We start from the raw sequence: 22363 nt of genomic DNA, 5'->3' as shown, positions 1-22363 counted from the left end.
AACTCCTAGCTGTACAAAAGGTAAACAAAGACAATTTAATTTTCCTAATGATGATGTATCCAGTGACCTTGGCTTTGATATTTAACAAAACCTGTAAATAGTCCAGTGGTATGACAATATGAATTGACATATACAAGATCATTATTTAGCAATTAACAGTCATAGAGATTTTGTTTAGTCTCTGTTCTTCTTAGCTGTCGGGAGAAGTGGGCAGAGGGAAGAGAATTTACTTCACCTCATTCCTGACCTCCAGTTAATTTATGGAACAGATCTTCATCCAGTGTTTCATTCTGGTCTTTGGAACGGGTTGACAAGAAGATGTAGCCCCCAATATACTCATGGATGATTTTGCAGTCTGCACTCAGACACGTGAAAGCAATGGACACGTTCTGATCAAACTCGATTGCAACCTAAAGAAAATACACATGGCAAAATCAGGGACAGAAAGAAGCTACATCTGGAAAAAAAGAGCAAGTGTGCCATAAATACCTGCCTCTGCTAACCAAGATTGCCAGGTCTGCTGCATGCTGAGGGCGTTTGGCTGCTTGTTAATTTTCCGCTATGGCAGAGCCCTCTTGTGGTCAGAATCTTTTTTGCTTGTTGAGGAAGGCAACAAAACCATGCTTTTAACTACATTTTTTTTTTTCTAACGGCATATGAAATGAACACTGAAGAGAACAGGAATGGCACTCCTAACTCTTTGTACACTTAATAATATTTAATACTGTTAATTGTTACATGCTGACCTTAAATGTGCTTTAGGGGGAGAGGTTTTGATTTCCAGCTACTGTCAGTTCTAAAATCCAGCAAACTGAGCTTAGTTTCTAGAACTGGATTCCACCCCACCCCACCCTTTTCTTTCTTTTTTTTTTTTTTTTTTTTTTTAATGAGAAGGACTTAAAGCAAACCCAGCAGCTTTACCAGCATCACAGGCTCTCACACAGGGAGTTCTGCAGGAGAGCAATGGGGATTGTACCTGATCTCTCCTGGCTCCTGCAGATGGAAGCAGAAAAAGCAGGCTGCTTGAATTTACATCAGGTCATGCTAGTTCTGCCCCAGAAACCCTCAATTTACAGAGCTGGCTTCAAACTTTCGAACCCAAACTCTCCAGTGGATTGCTGAGCAATGGCTGACTCTACTGAGCAGCTTTCATCAGGGTCTGGAGCACCCCAGTATAAATCATGGAGGACCACATACTGACACAGAGGAGTTCCCACCCTGGCCCTGCACTCTCAGTTTGGGATTTGAAAGACAAATTGAGTTCCTGTCCCCTCAGTCTTTAATAGAGACTGAATCACCACAATTTGGAGTATGATGCATGAGGTAGACTGTACAGAGTTAAAATGACATTTTTACTGTGACAGAGCATAAACATAGTGGGTTGGAATTTACCATTGCATCTCTGTGTTTCACCCTACCAAAATAAAGGGCATCTTATAAAGAATAAGCTTGGTAGGAACTTTTTAAACCAGAGATCTTTTAGTTTCTGATTTCTGACCAGAGACTCCATTAAGAAAAAAAATTAGATTGTTTAATAACATGTCACAACACATTCAAAATCTTCTCACACTGAGGTTTAAAAAGATGTTCTGGAAGCACTTTCCAGTGTCTGAAGTGACTGAATGCAGAGAGCCATTCCAGTTTTACCTGGCGTATTTCCCAGTTCACGTTCCACTGCTTCATGTTGGAGAACCTCCATGTAGTGATAGGATCTCCTGTGGCTATATCTATTCGTATGAGCCTGTTATAGGACACCCCAAGTACATCATCCTTCTTGCTTCCCTTAAATCTGAAAAAAAAACCCAACCACAAACTTCTGAGCAGATCTGGTTTGCAGGAAAAACATTTCACCTGCCCTCTGAAAGTGCAGAACATGTGTGACAAGTCACAACGACCTGGGATTGAGGAGACCTTGGACCCTGCTTTAAAGAACAGTATTTGTTATAAAGCACAGAATGTAGGCTGGCAAACCATGGTATAAGATGGAAAATAATGAGGGAAGTAGATCTGGCTGAAATCTTTCCAGTTGATTATTTTCTGCTAAAATAGATTTTTCTGCCAAAACATAAGAATTTGATTATATTTTTACTGGAAAAATGTCCAAAATAATTTTCCTTGCTTCGTTTCACTGATGGTGAAACACGTTCTTCTAGTTGTATTCAACAACATTTATATATCTATATTTAATTCACATATTAAATATTTTATAGCCTGTATTGCCATTAACTTATCAAAACAATTGTTAGCAATATATGCATATTACTGAGTATGAATCAAATTACAAAAATACTGAAATATTTCAACTTACTTTTGATTAGAGATGAGAAATAAATATGGAAATAACACAGCTTTTTAGGGGACAGAAATTTCTGAGTTTGGAATAGCTAGGAAAAGATTACTCTAGTAAAGAAATATTCTTCTACTTTCATTCTGAAGGCTGGAAGAAATCTCATCTGTCTGCTGTTAATATTTTCAGTATTTTTGATCCTGTTTCTGAACCTTGTGTCTTTGAAGCTGTCCCATAGGGAAGGAATGTGACCTGGACAAAAATCTGTGCTTTACTTAATGCTCCCACGGAGATACTGCTTGTCAGTTTGCAGAAATTCACCAGGAGTTCTGCTTATGCTAAAAAATGCAGTTTAGGTGTTGGGTTGGTTGGTTTGTTTAATGGAATTAAGGGTGACAGATGGGGTAAAACATCTCTATCTGTGTTAGTAACTTGAATCCTGACAAGGACTGAACTTGTGTTTCGTTCAGCTGGGAAAAGAGTCTCAGGCAGAATTGTGGCTGCAGCCAAGCAGCATGCTCTCAAATGACTCCCAGGTATGGTTCAGGAGTTGGAACATATAAGGACCAATGTGACCTGGTAGTTCACATGAGGCTACTGGGTTTTGGGAAACCAGAGAGTTTAACAGTACAGATATGAGCTGTTCTTCATCACCTGGCCTCTGTGCCAAAGAATGGTTCAGGTTATACTGCTGATGATTCCCAAGTAGCCCTGGAAGAGGTGTTAAGCACAAGTTAAGGAAGGTGCCTCCAAGTATGCCTGTGTAAATACTTTTAATTTTTTTGGTGTTTTGTTAAGAAGAAATAATGCAGGTCAGAACCCTGCCATGTTCAAGGTAAATATCCAAGGAAACTGCTGTCAGCACAACAGGACCTTTCTTGTGCTGTCTGTGCTTCCAGATCCAGTTAAGAAAGGGGTCATGTTTGCTGCTTTCTTAATGAAATATCAAATAAATTACGCTCAGCAAAAAACGTTTCATCATAAAATCGAATCCAAAATCCAAAATACCAGATTGATCCAATGAGCATGAGCTGGATGAACAAGAATACTGCAAGCCTGAGAACACCAACAAGACATGCATGTTCTGCATTTTAGTTTATGTCAATGAAGCAAACATCCTAGTGAGATGTTATTTCAGGCACAACCTGACAGTTCAGTATGAAGGCAGACATAATGGAGCATGTCACTCCAGGAATAAAGCTACTGAGTGCTACTGCTACAGAAAAAAGAAAAATGCAGCAGTTTGAAAGTTACTAGAATTACATAAGGTATGTGAGGAAAAAATAAAGAATGTTTCCAGAACAGGAAGTGTAAGAACTTCCTGCAAGTCACTGAGCGTGAACATATTATGGCAGCTTGACATCACTGTGACAGTGTGATTACCTGACAACGTAGTAGGATAAGCCAAACTCAGGAAGGGACTGCCATGCTTGAATAAAACGCAGCTTAGCCTCCACTAGGGTCATCTGGGATACATTTTGGTGGGCTTCCAGAATACGAGCAACCAGCTGGGAAACACAGGAAGAGAGGAAGCTTTCAGTTGACTGGAGAACAAAAATCCTGTTGCTTTCACTAAATCAAACATCATTAGCCCTGATGCTGTGTTCAGACACTTAGTCGTCACCATTCATACACTACAGAGGGCACCTGGGGACAGAACCTGAGGTACAAGGGCAGAACAGTGCAGCAAGGTCTCAGGTCTCGGTTTGTGCTGCACTGGGTCTAGTTGCAGCACACTGCTCTGGAGGCTGTGTCCTGAGGATGCGTAGGCTCTTTTGCAGCAAAAGCAGTGGGCAAGAAATTTGGTGAAGAGGAAGGAGAGGCACCCCAGTCAAGAGGGGAGGAAGACACTGATGTTCAACATGCAGACAGTAATTCCTGTCCTTAAAAATTTTGTTTGCTTACTTTGAAGAGACTTTCAGGGACAGAATTGTCAGGAGGAGAACATGATGAGAGTGACTTAAGAGATGGTGTGGATATAGGAGTGCTTGGAAGATGTGCCAAGTGTCCCCATACTCACTTTAAGGGAAAGCCTCTTGCAAAGAGGCAAATGAGTGCTGCAAGATGATTCTACTGTATGGTTTCGAAATGCTGCTCTGTCCAGCCTCACCTCTAAGAAATCATTGGAACCACCGATACTCAACCATCAAGCCATGCTCAGGATACCTGCTTGGATTTGTATTTTTTGGTGTAACGTAGTGAGACAAAGCATTCTGGCTTCATATCTATGTTTTCTGGATCGGAGACAGCCTGGGGAGTCATGGTCCAGTTCTTCATCTTTAGAAATGAAAGGATCTTGTTGACCTCAGGATGATATGAGCTGTCAGCCATTGTTTTACCTTTTGAGGCTAAAACACAAGCAGCCATCCACCGAGCATATTGATTCTCCTGCAACAAAGACAACTGTTTGATGGCTTTGGACAAACCATTTCTGAAGATGGCTGCTGCTCACACATCTTTCACTGTGTGATAAACCCACTCTGGGTTAGTCCACTTAATTCAGTACTTCAGAATAGATTCTTTTGGGAATTTTATTGTGTGACTATGAACGTTTTTTCACGATTTGGCTTTGTAAGTTTCAGTGCAAATAAATGGAAATTGAAAACAAATGTAAGATCTTTATCATGCTACCCTCATCTGAATGGGAAGAGTTCTAGTTAAGAAAACAGAAGAGAAACTCCAAGCCTCTGTACTCAAAAAAAACCCTCAAACAATATATTACTTCTTTTTACTTTTAAAAACGTTTCTTTCTCTTTTTTTTTTTCAGCAGCTTTACCTGGAAACTACTGCTAAAAACAGAATTACTGTCCTTTTGTCTCCTCAACCACTAAGTATTTGTTAGGCCACCACATCATTCTTAAATTTTACTAAACATACAGATAAACTCTCTGCAGCATCCTTATTTTCTATACGAATTCTAGGACAGGGCAGTGGGCCTTCTGGACAATCTGCTAATCAATCTGGAATACAAACTTTCCCTTTTCTTACTACTCACGTTATCGCATCTTAAATATACTTCATTCATGCCGTCAGCAACAGGAATCAGTAATTTGATCCCAAACTTCTTCGCTGCAACATTGACGTCTGGTACAACTTCACATCCTAGATCACAGAGAATTGGAAAGAAAGAAATTTATTTAATTGCTACATCAATAACTGATTAATATTAAAGAACAGTGACTAATGGTTGGTTTTCTTTGAGATCAAGGACCAAGACTTCTGAACCTTAGGCCTAATGAGAGGTTTTGATTCTAGTCCACTGCCTGGTCTGGCTTGCCAGGGTGATGGATGCTCTGAGCTTAAATAGCATGTTAGCGCAGAAGCGCAAGGATGCAAGTGCTCTCAAAACCTCAGCCTGATCTTAGAAACACTCAACACTTAAAATGGAGAGGAACTGATGAGACAGACACACTTAAAAATTTTACCTTAAATGAATTAAAAGCCTGGATTCTATTTTCAGAAGCAGCTGAGTAATGACAGTGATACATGCGTGACATCTACAATAGAGCTGGCCAGTTCAGGAATCCCAGAGAACTCTTGGGACCTGGTATTTCAAGTCAATGTTGCTATTACAGGCCTTCTATATTCAGCTGGATTGTGGATGCCTGCAGTTCCCCTTGCCGTCAAGGGGTACCAAGGCTGTGGGCTGCTTGTGAGGTTCCAGCCACCCTGGCTAGTTTAACCATGCATTTATCTGACCTGAGGATATGCAGATTGGTATGCAGAGCCATTTGTTCACAGAGTTCAATCTTTCTATTTCAAAGGTTTATTCTAGGATGAATCCTGGGCATCACTGACTCCCTAATGCTGAACTAATGAAGTCCCTGCAGGAGTAAATGTAGATGGATGCTCTATGTGGTGATGGTGCTTGCTGTGTGTACAGCCATGGTTTTTCCTCCAGAGGTACCTAAAATTGGTTGTAGCTGTGGAAGTCCCCATGCATGAAACAAGAAAGCCCTAAAGAAGGTCTTGGAGCTGTCCCTGCACAGCAGAACATAGGCACAACCTATGTCATTCTTGTTTGCTGTATAGTCACACCATCCTTTACTTCCAGTGTGCATTTGCCAAGGACAGAGGTGAGTAGGACCATGTAAGAGAAAGTAAAAATATTTGGAAATAAAAGTGTCACACAGATCACAATTTCTGACTCGTCTTTAAGTGAATTCATCACTGCCTGGCATTTTATAATCCTGGTTTGGGCTAAGCTATTGAATCCTTTTTGTTCAGGCATCTCCTGAAGATACAGGCTGCCTGCTCTGGAGTCTCAGTAACTGAAAGTGTCAAGACTAAATGCTACTGTGCTTCCCTTCCTGAGTCTTGCAGGGATTTCTTGATTTACTCAGTTCACAAATCCAACAGAAGAAGGAAAGAAAGGAAAATTCCATTCCTACCTTTTAGGTTGAGTTTTTCAATAGGCTCCCCCTGTGCAGATTCCCTGGTTTTAAAATAGGATATTGAAGTGTCTTTAAAGACAAACCAGTATGGCTTGATAGCTTTGAGTGACAGCTTCCTGGGCCTAAAAGAAAAAAAAAACAAACAAATCACATTTTATATTGAGATGTACAAATTGTCATCATTCATAAATATTACTGTGGGTCTCAAACTGCTTTGAGGTTACACAGATAGCTTCAGTTGAGTTACTCATACTTGTGTCAGTTAAGGGGGTGGCAAACACTTGGAACCCACACTGCACCCAAATTACCCTGGGTATGGATATGGTTTTTACTCCTCAAAGTCACTGCTAATCAAAGCCATTCCCTTCCAACAGACTAATTCTGGTTTTCACAGGAACTCAGTAACACTAATGTAACCCTCTAGTTTGTTCACACACACCAGAATTAGCTTAATTTTCCTATAGCTCCTTGCCTAGATTTGCACTCATAAAACTAACTTGTATTAATTTTTTGGCTTTATGGCTTTATCTGAATAGTATCTGACACAACAAAATTCTGTTCCTTCACTAAGTTTATAGAAGCTCTGTAGTTTAAATCACCTTCTTCCTCTAAGGCAGTGTTACTCCAGCTCTACACACATGGAAGTAGATGGATACAATCCTCATTTTAATTATTTAACTTAATTTCTTTTAACTGATTTCTTTTACAGAGTAAATTTTAAAATATCTACTTTGGAATTTAGAATAAACTGATAGATACTAATGGTCAAACCTAATCATTGTGTCACTCCCACCTCTCTGCAGTGAGATTAAAATCTTAATTAAGTCTACTGAGAATACAATAACAAAGCCACAGGAGGGGCAGAGGAAATAAATCCCAGGTTCATTATATTTCAGGAGAGAGAAACATAGGTATTTTAATAGAGAAATGTTTCAAAACTAGCTACAAAGGTCAACAATGAAGTTAAAAAGTCTATTCTATTTAGTAATTCTCTTCAAATCTAAGATGATGGTACAAAGAGTATACTGCTAGCTGGAGAACACTGATTTATTATGCCCTCTTTCTTCAGAGCCTTTCTAGAAATCCTAGTTTGGAATAATTTCCAGAAAATTATGATTTTTACGTTTAAATTAAAAAAAAAAAAGATTTCCAAAGCTGCCAAATTTAATTTCTCAATGCAGTGATAATTCTTAAAAAATATTTTTTTTTTAAACAAAATTATTTAATAAAAAAAGAGTTGCTGAAAAAAAAGTTTTGAAAGCTTTTTGTTGTTGGTTTTGAAAAAAATGTTGGAATTCTCTACAATACTGTCACCCACCTGAAAGCAGGACTTATTAGTTTGCTAATGTGCTACATATTTGACTAAATGTGAATAAAAGTTCACTGTGTGAACAGAGTCGGCAGCATGCTGTGATGAGCTTTGCAGTCAGGTTTACAATTAAGCAAATAAAATGATAGTAACAAAATGTTGTTGTTCCTTCAAAAAAAGGTCATACAACTTCCCTAGTTCCTACAATGTCTTAGGTTTACTAAGTGATTTATTATGTATATAGGAACTCTTTCATGATGAAATATAACCACTGAATGCTTTTCAAAGAAATCTGCTCTACTGCTGGGCCAAATAAACAATCCATTGTTAGAGGTGAGTAACTGACAGAACTTAAAAGGCTTCAACTCCCTTTCATCTTAAGCCACTATAGTAATTTGAATGGCAAATAAAAATCCTATTGGAAAGTAATAATTAACCATTCTTAACAGTGAAACATTTTCAGGTGCAGTTTTCAGCTCACTGACTGCAAATATGATTTGTCCACAGAAGGAATCTGATAAACATTTGTGCAACAGAAATCTTTGTCTTCCTAAAACACAAAGACTGTTTTGTGATAAAAGGTGTTTACAGACCTAAGGTTGCTGCAGCTATTTAGATAACCCATAAACCAAAATACTACAGTGGGATCACAAGAACTCCTTTTGATATTAGGAAAAAACAGACACCTTGTGTTTGGTTAGAAAGGGGTAATTTGTTGGTTTCTTTTGTTTAAAAAAGATAAATAAATCCCCAGGGTTCCTTTCAGAAATTCTTCTCAGGGAGCACTGAAAGTTTTTTCCAGTGTTTCATTGGCAAAAACCAGTGAAATACAAGTGAAAAGAAAATTGTAGCCCCTTTTGTTTAGAGATGATGATTGATGAACACTAGGAAATATAAAGAGCTCAGTCTTTTAATAAGCACAAGTATAGGTATCCCAGCACCCCAAGAGCCAGAAGGATTTGCTGAGAATCTTGCTCAGAAGCAGTGAGAGAAAGATTTGAAGACGATGGTGTTAAGCTAGTTAGATCTATCTGGTGTATTTGTTAATTTATAACTGTAGGATGTGCTGTTACATTAGAATGAAAAGCTGAAGAGATCTCTTGCATAGTTAAGCTTTTTCTTTTTTTTTTTTTTTTTTTTTTTTTTGTTGGTTTTTTTTTTTTTTTTGTTATTAGTTTTAATAACTCACCTAACTAGCCTGAGATTATCAGCAAGTTTCGGGATGTCTGTGATGTCCTCCTATCAGGAATAATTAGGAATAATTTTAGTACAATGCATTCTGTAAAAGTCTGTTAATTCTGTTAAAAAAAAATCAGGAATCAGGTAGGCTCATTAGAGTTGATGTGTTTGACACAATTCTGGGATCTTAAAGGACATACCAAAATGTTATTTGTATTTCCACCTTCCAGTGTCACTTCCAGGTTAGAAAGTGCAGCTTCTACTTCATCTGCTTCTGACTCACAGGTGAAATCTTGTGCCTCTGATGACAGTGATAACTTGCTTACATGATACTAAAATAAAACATCAATATCAAAGAGTTAATATATCAATTAGCCACAGACAATCACAGTGTATGAAAATAGACCATTTGGTCTTCCTAAGTCTTGGACAACTGCATAAAATACTGCAGCACAGAAACGAGTTTTTTTTTTTTCACAAGGGAAGAGGAATCTCCACTGATCTCCAGAGCAATTACTGATAACAATTTCCAATTTTAATAGCCACTGTTTGTGTTCTTTCACTGTATAGTTGTCCCTGTTCTGTGAGGCTGATGCTGCTAATATTTGCATACCTAGTACTGTCAGCTAAAATTGCCATCCACATCAGGTGGAAACCTGGCACCAAGGTTCTGTGGTGTTTTGTAGCAGCAAGCCATACGTTTCTTGGCAGCTTCATTTACATTTAAAATGAAGGAATTAATTATTAATAAACATTTCTGCCTTATTATCCATGGTCAGAGATTAAGCCACACTAGGTCATGTTGTATTTCTGTGTACTCCATAACATCCCTGTCTTCACATCATGCTATAGCTTATTTTGGCCTGTTGTGAGCATATATATTTATGTATGAGATAAATGCTCATGAAAAATATGTGAAAGGATGGTAGCTGGTATGGGAAGCAACACTTGATAGCAATCCCCTTTAGATTAGGCTGGTATCAGGTACTTCCTGGGTACAGTTTGCTTTAGATAATGTCAGTAAATGGTTTCATAATTGTATGTGTCAGTTTGAATAATGGTGTGTACTGCTACTGAATGCAGTGGGCTTAGCTGATGGATGCTGTGTATTGTTTCTCGCTCAAAAAGCAAACCGGCAATCTGTATAGAGCTACTGGCCTGGCCTCTAGCCTGTTCTTGTCCTAGCTTGTGCCTGCCTCTTGAGGAAACAAGTTTTGCAACTTGAATCAAGTACATGCCTGCAGTGCAGCGAAGATCAACATTTCTTCCTCTGTGCAGTCAATTTCTTCCAACAGGATGGCCCAGCGGGCTTGTTCATATATTTGGTTTATTCGCACTGCATCATACTGTAGCAAGAGAACAACATTGGTCATTAATGACCAGCAAGATACAGATTCACAATCAGCTGCAGCTCATCTAACACAGGGCTGAAGCCATAAAGGTTCCTTCTTTCTTCCCCCGTCTCTGCCCTGCTGTACATTCCCATCTTTCTCTTGTACTAGCTCATGTGATTGTGTGCAACTTGCTGATCCAACAATGAGAAGTTCTTGGCTGAATCAGAAGGGGAGATGAAGATGTCCTGTTTTGTGGTAGTAGGCCTCGGACTGGCTTAACCAAAACGTGAAACCACACTATGAAAGTGAAAATAATGTGACATGGCTGATACGAATGTGACATTCAACAGCTTGCTACAGTCAAAAGACACAAACTTCCTCAGTTCCCCTTTCCTGCTCTTAGCTTTTTTGGTTTTGGCTCTGTCTTTGCACAGGCTTGACATTTGTCAGCTCCTGCTGTGAACTGCTTTAAACATTGTTTGGATAATTACTGTTTCATATTATCTACGTGGTTAGTAAGCTGAAGTGACTCACAAAAATATTCAAACCCCAGAGCTGGTGAAAGGTAGGTGATGGGAGGGTAAACCTCAGAGCGTTCTCTCTCCCAATAGTGGTGAGCTATTAAGTTGCCTGAAGCTGTTCTGGGCTGTCTCATCTTTGGCTAGGGCAAAGAAGGGGGAATGTCTGGGCTTTTAAAGCAGTGACATGTAGGTGAGTTTTAGTGGATTTCACCTGAAAACATGCTACCTGAACTAGAAAATGCCTTATCTGAGATGCCTGAAATTAAAGAATTTTACAGAATTTTCAGAAAATACAAATATGAAGGTCAAATCCTCTAAAATTCACGTTTGAATTCTTATTGATTTACACTTCTCAATGATCATGCCTTAATTGCACTAAAGGTATCACCCAAGCCATGAAAACACTGGCTTAACATAACTACCATGACTGACTTTTAATGGAAATAAAGGCAAATGAGAGGCCACTTGAGAAAAGCATTTAAGTGAGTTCTGAAGACTCAGTCTTCTTTTCAAATGGTTCTTAAACACTTTTGCTGAACTTTACAAAAGTTCCAAAAGTTTCCAAAGGTTCCAAATCAAGCAGTCACACTGAAATGAATTTAAGTGCCTGAGTGCTTCTGCAGGCTTTAGCCCAGAAAAGCTCAATATTCAGTAAAGGGCAGTGGAAAATAAATGTCATTTTAAAGTCCATTTTCAAAAACAGAGCTTTTATCTTCACATCATTTAGGATATGTTGGTTGGTTTAGTTTTCCCCTTAAATTTTCTTGTTAAAAGAGAAGCATAAAATAAACCATCGCCTCTGGAAATCTGGATACTATTTCTGGTGCTCTTCAGATCATATTTCAGGTGAGGAACAGTGAATCAGTGTCTAGAGGGGAAAAGTGCAGCCTTAGCTGAGGGGAAGAAGATTAATTTGATCTCTGAAGGGCCTGTAACAAATCCTAGCTTAAATTCTGTATCCTTGTGCTATAGCTCTTTGACATGAAAGCAGGCAAACAATGGATAGCAATAAAAACAAAGCTCTTACCTTTGGATTCAAATCAAAGAAAGTGTAATATTTAAAGCGTAAAAGAAGTTGATTGTCCTCCAGAATGCCTTGTTCCATAAGCGATCGAGAGGAATCTAGCCAGCTGTGGAAGAAAACAACCCACAGATTCATCTGTACAGGAAAAAATGTCACACCTGCAGAGCTCCAATGTAATGGTGAAACAAAAGTGGGAACAAACAGCTCTAATTTCTGCAAAGCTGAGAAAATGTCACATAACTTGAGAAGGTGCAACATTCATATGGATTTCCCACTTTCATTGTATATACAGAATACCTACAATCTTGCTATTTTTTTCTTCAGCACTATTCAAAACATCAGGAGTAGATGCCAGAAACTGAGTAGTAACTAGCTGTGGGGTGACCTATGCCAGTAAGATTCTTTATTCTTGATCTCCATAGAAGTGAGGTTCATTTAATTCAGGACAAAAAGGCACCTGTGATATTCAGAACTCTTGCTTTTCATTTCAGTATTTGCTGTTTTATCATTCTAGGTGCTTCTGTTCTGCAGGGAAGTCCAACAAAAATGTCAAAGTCATTGTTAAATGTTCCACAGATCAAAAAATTATAGTCCGTACTTTAATGCTAGAGACACAATCTTCTCAAACAGTTGTACCACTAAACCCCCCAGTTCTCTGTGTTCCTCTGTGGTGTACAATAAATGTCTGCTTGTGCATAATTCACTAAGTTACCTGTTTGTAATGCCTTAGAGCTTTATTAAAATTTATCCACCTGTATTTCCACTGTCTGTTTAAAGCCTTTAGTTTCCTATCCACACTGTCCTTTAGCTGTGCCTACAGTGTTAAACTGGATTTGTCTTCATCTAACAACAGAATTTAGTCCAGAGCCTGCACAATTACATCATTCATCACTGCAAACAAAATTGCCTAACCAAGAATGTTGAGTAAGGAAAAAAAGTTAAAAAGAGTAACTATTTCTGAATCAAACCCTAGATCAAAGCACATTTTAAAGTCTCAATATAGCCAGGGGCTTGTTTTCAAATTCTGCTTTACACTTGAAAAGATGAATTAATTCTACCCTTGTTAAGCAAGCCAACAAAGATCTCAAAGAGGCATCTTACCCTGCGCTGAGTTTGGCTTTGTCTGCTAAAGTCCGAGGCTGGTACATCTCTGCTAGTGCTTCCGGAGAACAGTTGGTTTGGCTGAAGGCAAGGATGCTGCAGTTCTGCTCAGTCAAGGGACTGTCGCTGAACCAAGTAATTGTAGAAGAAGCTGGTGTCCCACTGACTGGGTCATAAACAGGTGTCATGGTTTTACTGTATAAACCAGGACTTCCTGCAGGTCAAGAGAGTAATATATAATTCCAGGAAAAACTGCCTTCAGACTTGGGTGGTCCACCACTTTATATCGTAAAAGACTGAACCTTCTCTTTTAAGACAGTCTCCTATCTCTGCTGTTTACAGCAGGTCTTGTCCTTTCATGGGTGAAGTGACCTCAGGGACAGAAATGATCTCGTTCTCTGAGATCTCTCAGTTGTGCTAGAGATATGAAACATATTTTCAAGCCTTTATTTCTCATTTTCCTTGCAGTTTGCCAAACTTATTGAATATTTTAAGAGTGGTCTCATGTTTTCAAAGAACAGCAGCGCATAATGTGTGCAGGCCCATGGCTGGTTACCTGTTTTCTGGTATGGCCTTTTTCACATCAATGGAAAGGAAGAAATTTGAAAAGACAACAGAGAAATATTGATATAGTGGAGACTTCAGTAAGTTTTTGAAGCCACCTATTTCAGGCCAACTGTGTCTGACTACCATCCTCCATTAAACTGGTCTCTCTGGGTTTAGTTGTGTAACAAAGAATTTCTCCCTCTTTTTGATTTTCAGTGACAACAAAATCATATTGATTTTTCATTACCTGATAATCCAGAACTCACTGGAGAGTTGCACAGGTTTAAAATATCTTCTGTATGTGGTTCTTTGCTGTTCTTGTCTTTTTTCTTTTTCTTTTTGAGTGTGTCTTCTGATTGCTTCAACAAAGAGAGTTCTTCTGACCGTCTAATATCTACAATGGCAATTTGGGAAGTGAAGCAGGATGAAACATTTGAAACTTAGCAGATTACATCCAAAAAAGGCCATGGTTGGTAACAGCATTTGAGGAAGCTCCATGTTGCAATTTCAATTTTATTTTTAGCAGGTTGAAAGCAGTAGCTGTGGAAAATCCAGTAATTCAGTAACAAGAGACTTTGGGCTGTGAGAGTGAGTTTTGACAGGATTTAAGCCTGCTTTTATAGCAAGCATTCTGCATGCAAGTGTTCTGCATTTCAGAACACCAGGGTGTAACAGTGTGAGAGCTGAAATCCCCACCCCCCAGACAATAACCAGGCTAGCTCAGTCTGGAAGCAAATGAAAGCTGTATTTACAAGCAAATCTACAATCTATGATGAAATTAAATGAATATGTACAAATATATGCTATTCACAACATTTATAAATATGTACAATCAACAGAAAAGCACAACCAAGCCCCCTTTGCTTCCCCTGAGGGGCCTCCCCCCCAAGACCAGAAAGAATCCCCCCAGACCCCCCTGGCAGAAGGCAGAGAGTCAAGAAGCAGAGAGGCTCTTAGACTTAGCTCACCCAGGTCAGTGTGTTATCTTCAGCCAGAAAAGAAGAAGCTGCCAGACAAACAGAAGCCCAGCAAGCAAGCCAAGTCAGACTCAGACTGCCCCAACTTTGAGTAGAGATTCTTAAACATTTTTACCTCTCCAATGGAAGTGTTTAGAATAATCATTATTTTGCTTTCTTACACCCAACAGTGATTTATTTACATTATTTTGCTTTGTCTGCTTGAACTTTGTGTGGAAAAATCAAAAAGACAGTTTTAAAACCATCACACATGGAAAAACTCTCCCTAGTGGCTCTGCAGTCACCTTTGAAGATTAATTACCTCAAAGAAACGTCTGATTTAGGAATAAGGACAAACAGAAACGGAACCACTGTATTTGAAGTTCATGCCTTTTTATTATTTACTGTACTCATGCACAAGATTCTGCCTTGGCTATACACTACTCCCTAATGCACTACTGATTCAGACATGGATTGTCAGTTGCAAACCTGGCACTTTGTTTCTGAAAAACACTTTTACCCTGGGGTGAACAAAGACGTTTTTGACAGTATTCATTCATAAGACAAGTTACAGAGTTCCTGTACTAAGTCAGTCTGGAAATGTGGGGAGAAATAAATTTGGCCAAATGTCAGTTGAACAATTATGGCATCCTTTTAGCTGAGCTGTTACATATAATAAAGACATATTATAGTTTTCACAATCCACTGCTAGATGAAGTTAAAAACTGCACTGTAGTCAGTATGAGGTAGCAAATTCCTTCTGAAGATGAATGTGTTAAAGGGCTAAGCTTTGAAGATCTGATTTAAAATGAGGATTTTAATCCCTGTTTTACCCTAAAACTAAGGGATTCTGAAGATTATTTGCAGACTCAATTTATTTCTGTTGATAACAGGCACACAGGTCTGGCATGCTCCAAAACCTCATCTCTACTTGGACGCTCTCCATTACTGGAAAGAGTGGAGACTTGGGAGACTCATGGGCTTGTGTGGGGCAGTTGGGTATACCTTCACCTGAAGAGATTTGAGCATATAGAAGCTTTGAACATTTAAAACATCTCTTTCTGAAGTGAATACATACAACCAATACGTCAAATTGAGTACCATTAATGCTAGTGAAAACAGGTGATAAATCAGTTGGCACCAGTAAAATTACCTCTGGTACAGACTGGTGTAGGAGATTGTTAAGATCAAGCTCTTAGTCAATGGCATACAATAAGCAAGACTGAGTCCTGCTCAAGGAGATCAAGGATTCCTACAAAACCATCAACAGGCCTTTGGATTATCCAGTACTCCTGCAGCTCATAGGACACGTTTCTGATGCTATCTGTATCAGTCACAAAGACTGAGAACAACTGACATGCACTGGATACTGAAAAAAAAAAATAATTGTCTTTTGATCTTGAATCAACTCGGTCAAATTTCTCCTTGAGCTAAGCAGTTCCGTAAGGACTTCACATCAAAACAAAATCACTTAATAAACTTCTCCAACTTACTTGTCAGAGGGGATTTAGCTTTACTTACTGAGAATTTTGCAGATGTCGCTGACAGCTTTGAATACCATGGAAGAGAAGCTGACTTTCAGTCTCACGGTCTTCATGTTTGGCAAGCGAAGCCGCAGCATTTTGTGCTGAGTAGTAAAGAGTAGCTTAGCATCCGCCTGTACCCCGCATTTATCCAGCGTCCAATGAGTTTTCAGGAGCCAACATTTTTTTTGCTCCCACCAAAAAGCATAGTCTGACCAGTCTTGTGGTATTTCTATGAAGATACAAAATGGTTATTAAAAAACTATGGAGCAATTAAACAAAAAACTTAGATCAGAAACAGTGCTCTGCAAAGAGAGAATTCATTTACATTAAAGTGGCACCTGCAGTTCCTCAGACCTAGACCCCATTTGCTGAATACTTGTATCAGTCACTGGGAACTAACTTTGTTTTCCCTGAAGAGTCCACCTAGGTGCTGCCTGTGGCACTGTCTTACTCTTGCAGGTATCCACAGGGAAAGTGCCTCTCCTGAATCTGGTACTATACATAGTCCAATGCTGCTTGGATTGTGCTGGGATATGGACTACTAACAAGGGTATCCACTTTGCAACTTGGTATTGCAAGCTGAAGATCCTCCCACTAAATCTTCTGTGCACCCAGACTTTGTGAGAACTAATCCTGTCTCTGACTGCTACAGGTGGATAAATAGGGTATCTGCTACCTTCATCACCCCTCAAAACTAGCTACCTATAAAATAAGTCTGGAAAGGGAGTTGAATATAGTTAGTCTGGTGCAATTATATTTGTCTAACTGGAAGACAAAACCAAAGTAAAGTTCTCTTTGCACTGTAATAGTATAGGGGGTTTTAGTCACAGACAGGAGGGTTCTGGCCACATGAAAGCCCTGAGTCTGCAGCACCCACTCAGTGTACTGTTACAAAGAACTGAGGCACTGCCATTTCAAAATATGCAAGAGCTTCTTTTTGTATAAGGAAATCTGTAAATATTACTTTAATAACACTGTAAATTAAACAGGTCTTTACTCACTGATTTGTTCTACTAGTTTCAGCATCAGTCCTCCAATATGAAGGTCCCCTGTGACCTGTAGTATAAATTCCTTTTGTACCTCTTCATGCTGATGATCAGCTGTCACCAAAAGCTCCCAGGAGTGAGACCCATACTCGCTTGAGGAAATCATTTTGAAAGGCCTATAAAAGCTCTATAAAAACAAAATCAACAGACAAACAAACAGGGTATATTTCATCCAGTCTATGAAACGAATGCATTTTCCATAGTCTCAAAACACTTCCATGCTGCCACCTTAGACAGAGGCCTTGACTGGAAATTCAGATGTGTTATCTTGTTACCTCTGAACCAGACTCTGCTCTTGTGATTACTCTTGCAAGGTAGGCATGTGGGAGTTCTTGTTTTTATTCTGATTTCACACACACCACTGGCCCCTCCCGGACCTCCAGTTGGAAAGAGATGGCCCAATTTTACCTGGGTTTCCCCACTATACAGTTAATTGGCCAGTCTGGACGTTGCAAAACCTGCAGTTGTGAGTGGGATGTGTTTTGGCAATCTGTGTAGTGATCACTGCAGCTCCACTGCTGTGTACACTTGAAACTGTAATTTTAACTGGAAATGGAAGTTTACATTTGCAGTTCTGCCAGCTCGGTCCCATGGGTCCCAGACAGTAGTTTTATCTATCTCAGTAGATGTGAGGGGAGGCAAAAATCTTTACTGGCTGTTTGCCAGAAATATCCTGGCACATAATGCAGTTTCTGCTGATAGTCTGCTTGCACAGAGGTGTGGGCATGTATCCTGTCTCACCTGAGTGGATTGCCTGAGATCCCACCAGGCTCCTCCCTGCTAGGACAGGTAAACGCTAATCAGGCCAAACCAAACTTGAGAGGATGCTCAAAGTAGCAGCCCTGGTTATCATCAGTAGAGTTCTGCTAATTACTGAAGAGCTTGTAGGTGCAAGGTGACTGATGCAACAAGAAGGATTTGTGATATTTAACCAGTGGGAGAAAATACCAGATTAGCACTCAGTGTCCTGTCAAGCTGAACTCTAAGAAACATGCCTTTGCAGCTGAAGCTGGTAGGTAGTAAAGTGGACGACTTCCATTTATTGCAGACTTCAGCAATACCTGAGAACTCAAGTCACAGATAGAGACTCTTCTGTTAAAAATGCTGTACACAGACTGCTTCTAACATAAAAACTATCTAGGAGCTGTTTACAAAGAAGGGACACATTTTTCTTAATCCACCCCAGGATGCCATTTGCCCTCTTAGCCACAAGGACACATTGCTGTCCCCTGGATAGCTTGCAGTCCACTAGGACTCCAAGGTCTTTCTCCACGGAGCTTTTTTCCAGCAGGACAACCCCTAATCAAAGATATTCACTTGTTTTGCCTTGGTAAGTAAAGACACTGTGTTGGACACTGGAAAACACTATGGCTGTCCTGCCTCTGGGTCAGAACTGGGATTTTTGAGTTTGTGCTGCTCTGTGCTGCATGGATTTACTAGCTTAGGTATGCATTAGACCAGGGGGTACCCCAGTGAAGGGGAAGGGCTATGCCTCTCCTGAAGCCCATATCCAAGACACAGCTTCTGAGATGGTCTCCTGTGCAGATGAGGTTTACAGCACAAAGTATAGCGAACAGGTATTATTTCACTATATTTATAGAAAAACAAAAATCCTGACTTTAGAAAAGTCAAATGGCTACCAGACACGTTCCCAAGTAACAGCTTTAAAAATAAATAAAGCTGCATCTGGCCTATGTATAAGAACAACATGATTTCATTTCAGGAGCATAAGTATGAAATCTGGCAGAGGAACTATACTTTTGCCTACGTTTAGTCCACTATAAGCCAGTATTGTTACAGAAAAGCAGTTGATCTGCCTGTTGTGCCAGCAAAAATATTTGGGAGACAATCTGGATTTTTTTTTTTTTTCTTTTAAAACTTCCCAGTTAATTCTGCATACAAATACTTGCGCTGACATGGGCGAAAATGAGCAGCCCAAGGGGTGGGTGAAGCACTTTCATTCATGCTGGTTTGGAAAACCATGGCCTCAGTGCAGCAAATGCTGGCACTCCAACATTCCCTAAAGCTGCTGTCTTCCCCACTTCCTCTTCAAACCAAGAGGTTTCAGTTTGATAGGAAAACACAAATCCCAGTAAATCTATCAGAGGTTGCAGCACAAAGAGGCAAGCTAAACAACCACGACAACTAATTATTACATATTGACACCCAAAAACCCCCAAACTGCCAAGGCAGGCTGGGCATGCTCCATGTCATAAAACTTCCAGGTCAAGTCTGGATCTGCTCTGGGAACGCACCCCAATTCCTTTAGCACCCAGTGGGTTGCAGCTGTATGGCCTGGCACAGGGAGATCAAAAGGGCCAGAAACATGTCTTGCGGCTACTTCTGATTCCAGTCAGTATTTCTGCAGAGCATTTAAGCCAACAGAACTATAAAAAGCTACAATTACTCTACAGATTTAGTTCTCCGGAAATTTTACCCCTTAACAGCCCCAAACTTCAAATTTTGTGTGGCTGTTACTCATGCTAGAGCAGGCACAGATTCACGTTAAGGTAAAGGAGGGAAAACTGGAGTGTAATGTTTCCCTGACTATTTCTAAGCCAGGTAGTGCCTGGGCATCCTTCATAAGTGCTGTGAGGCCAAGGGGCAAGCACGGCACCGGCCCGCGCCGCCTCCTCACGGCTCCCAGAGCAGAGCTAGAGTTTGAGGAAGTGCCAGGCTGCCGCTGCTGGCGTGGCCCCGAGGAGGAGGCTCCCCGAGAGTGCTCCATAGTAATTACAAAATAAACAACTTTAAGAGCCTGATTGCCCAGCATTCCTCCTACAGCCCCTCCGCGGGTTCCCACAAGCAGGCTGCCTCTGTATGCTTGCGCCGGGCCGGAGACACACTGGCTCCCGGCCAGATCTGCGCTTCCCGCCGCCGGCGAACAACCCTTCCCCGCGCTCTCGCCCACTCACATGCAGTCTGCGATGGCCTCGCCGTCCTTCGCCTCCCTGCCCGGCTCCGGCTCCCTTCGCTTCCACCTGGCGTCTGAGTAGCGGGGAGGGGAAAGGAGGAGCGGCCCCGTCCGGCCCTACCACCGGCACCCCGGAGGTAGGCGGCCCTTCCCTGCCCTCCGCCCCGCTCTGCTTGGTGGGGAGCGCGGTCCTGCCCTGCCCGCCCAGCTGGCGGCCGTTGGAGGCGAACGTTGAGGGCGCTCCGCCCGCCTGGAGGCTGCTAGGCCCCGGTCGCCCTCCCTGTTCTCCCAAAGCGTCTAGACTTGTCACTCGCTAGAAGTGTTGGCGCACCATAGTGTGGCCACCACAGACCTGGGTACGGAGCAACTGGCGAAAAGGCAGAGCGCGCTTTTCGGTGGGGATGGCTGGGCCACAAGTGGAGACTGCCAGGGGAAGTTGATAGCTGCCCTCAAGAACAAACAGTGGCAAATCCGTATCTGACATGCTTCCATATCTCCCTTTCAGGAAGAGAGAACTGGTGCAAAGATACCACAAATACGATTTAGAAGTTAAACATTAACCGTAGGCTAAGATTCAAATATTTGTAAGTCTATCTTAAGACCAATTACTGTTTGAAAACATAGCTAGGTAGGTACAAAGCACTCACTAGTGACTATGGCTAAAAACTTTCCCCCTCCCCTCCCGAAAGCCTTCCTGGCTGGTGTTGGATGTGAAACACCTGTGAGCCACACTTGGGCATGCTGTGAGGAGGTTTTGTCAGCATTAAAGGCAGTGATGAATTAATTCAGGAGAGTCACGAGGTGCACCTTGGAAGCAATATGCTCATTTTCTTGTGAGAGGTTGAGGAAATTTAATTTGGAGACCTGTAATTCTGTCGTCCTTTGAGATGGTGAGTGGGGAGAACTGTAACTGAGCAATGCCTTTTGCCAGAGTTCCCATTTGCACCTTCTTAAATTAATTTATATGCTAAGAGTCTCTTAATAGACAAATGTGTATTTTGAGAGCCTGGGAATATAACACAACAAAGAATAACGAGTATCATAGTTCTTTGTAGACGATCTTCTTCCAGTACACTTTTTGTAGCTCTTTTATGTTTTTCAGGCCACCATTTTGAATTATCACCAAGTGGACTGGCTCTATTGTTTCTTGTGTTTATATTCCTATTAACAAATATAAGGTGTGGAGTAAATGTCTTTTCTTGGGGCTTCTCTATATTAACTATGATCTTAACTATGGGGAAAAAGTTGCTTAGTGTTAAATATCAAGTACTTTTGGGGGTTGCTTCAGTTTATGGATGCATCTATTCTCAAAACTCTCTAACCTACCTTAGTTAGACTCTCTGCCCATCCTCTGTGTCATAACCATGGCACTTTCTTCTCCAGAATTAGACTTTCCCACCTGGGGTGTGTCAGGCTTTGTCAAAAGCAGATCCAGAACAGAACCTCAGGGGAGGGGGCACAGTGTCAACTTCTTGGAATTGCTGTATTTCCCTCAAGTCTTTTTCGATGCTTACTTCATTTTTCCAAGTAACTACTTGTAAGTGTCCTGAATTTGGAGGGCAGTAGGCAAGCTCTGAGTATAGACTCTGAGCTGAAAATTATATAAAGATGTTTGTAAAATACTTGGAGATACCCATGTGGCGCTTTTGAATTTACCAAAGCCTTGAAGGTAAAAGGCTATTATCACTGGACCGAGTATCTTGGCTCAGATTCTAGGTGAAGGCTCTGATAAAGCTGAGAAGAAACTTTTAGTGTCCCGTTCCTGTGTCCTGTAGCTGGTCATTAGAGACCTGTTCTTCACATAATGTCATCAAAACCAATGAGCAGAGATGTAGGGGAGTGGTGCCCCCTCTCCCCATTGAGAATTTGTACTACTTTGTAATGTAATTTTTGAAGTCTGCCTTTGAGACACAGAAGGCAGGCAGATTATTTTTGTTGTCCTAAATGAAAATATTTATTTGCTCAATGTGAAGAAGTAATGCACATATGTCTTATATTTCCTTTCCCTCTGCCTCCTTACTGACCAAAAAAGTCCCCAGCAGATCATTGCAGACCCTGGAATGAGTACCATGCAATACTGACAAAGCTCTTAAGACAAGCTGATTTTTTACCATGTCTGTAGGCCTCCACATTTAAAATCAACTGTTAGTAAATGGCCAGATGAGAGGCGGTAATACTTTTGGTATCCCTTGGCTCTCCTGCCAGTTGATGAAACCATGGCTTTGG

General features: G+C 40.6%; 1 protein-coding gene across 1 annotated transcript; it reads right to left on the bottom strand.

Annotated features, from left to right (window-relative positions):
- Nucleotides 1-236: 236 nt before the first annotated feature.
- Nucleotides 237-17329, bottom strand: FERMT1 (FERM domain containing kindlin 1). The gene is made up of 14 exons (XM_054383543.1): nucleotides 17179-17329; nucleotides 16173-16406; nucleotides 13943-14089; nucleotides 13150-13363; nucleotides 12052-12154; nucleotides 10408-10515; nucleotides 9370-9501; nucleotides 9180-9229; nucleotides 6679-6803; nucleotides 5283-5389; nucleotides 4454-4675; nucleotides 3671-3795; nucleotides 1648-1789; nucleotides 237-410 (listed from the first exon to the last, which is right to left on the bottom strand). The coding sequence occupies exons 1-14, from the start codon at nucleotides 17327-17329 to the stop codon at nucleotides 237-239; spliced, it is 2034 nt and encodes a 677-aa protein (XP_054239518.1).
- Nucleotides 17330-22363: the final 5034 nt, after the last annotated feature.

The sequence above is a fragment of the Indicator indicator genome, chromosome 9 (assembly GCF_027791375.1).
Source record: "Indicator indicator isolate 239-I01 chromosome 9, UM_Iind_1.1, whole genome shotgun sequence".
NCBI classification, from domain to species: Eukaryota; Metazoa; Chordata; class Aves; order Piciformes; family Indicatoridae; genus Indicator; species Indicator indicator.
The sequence above is the reverse complement of the archived record's forward strand: the minus strand, read 5'-3'. Positions and strand labels throughout refer to the sequence as shown.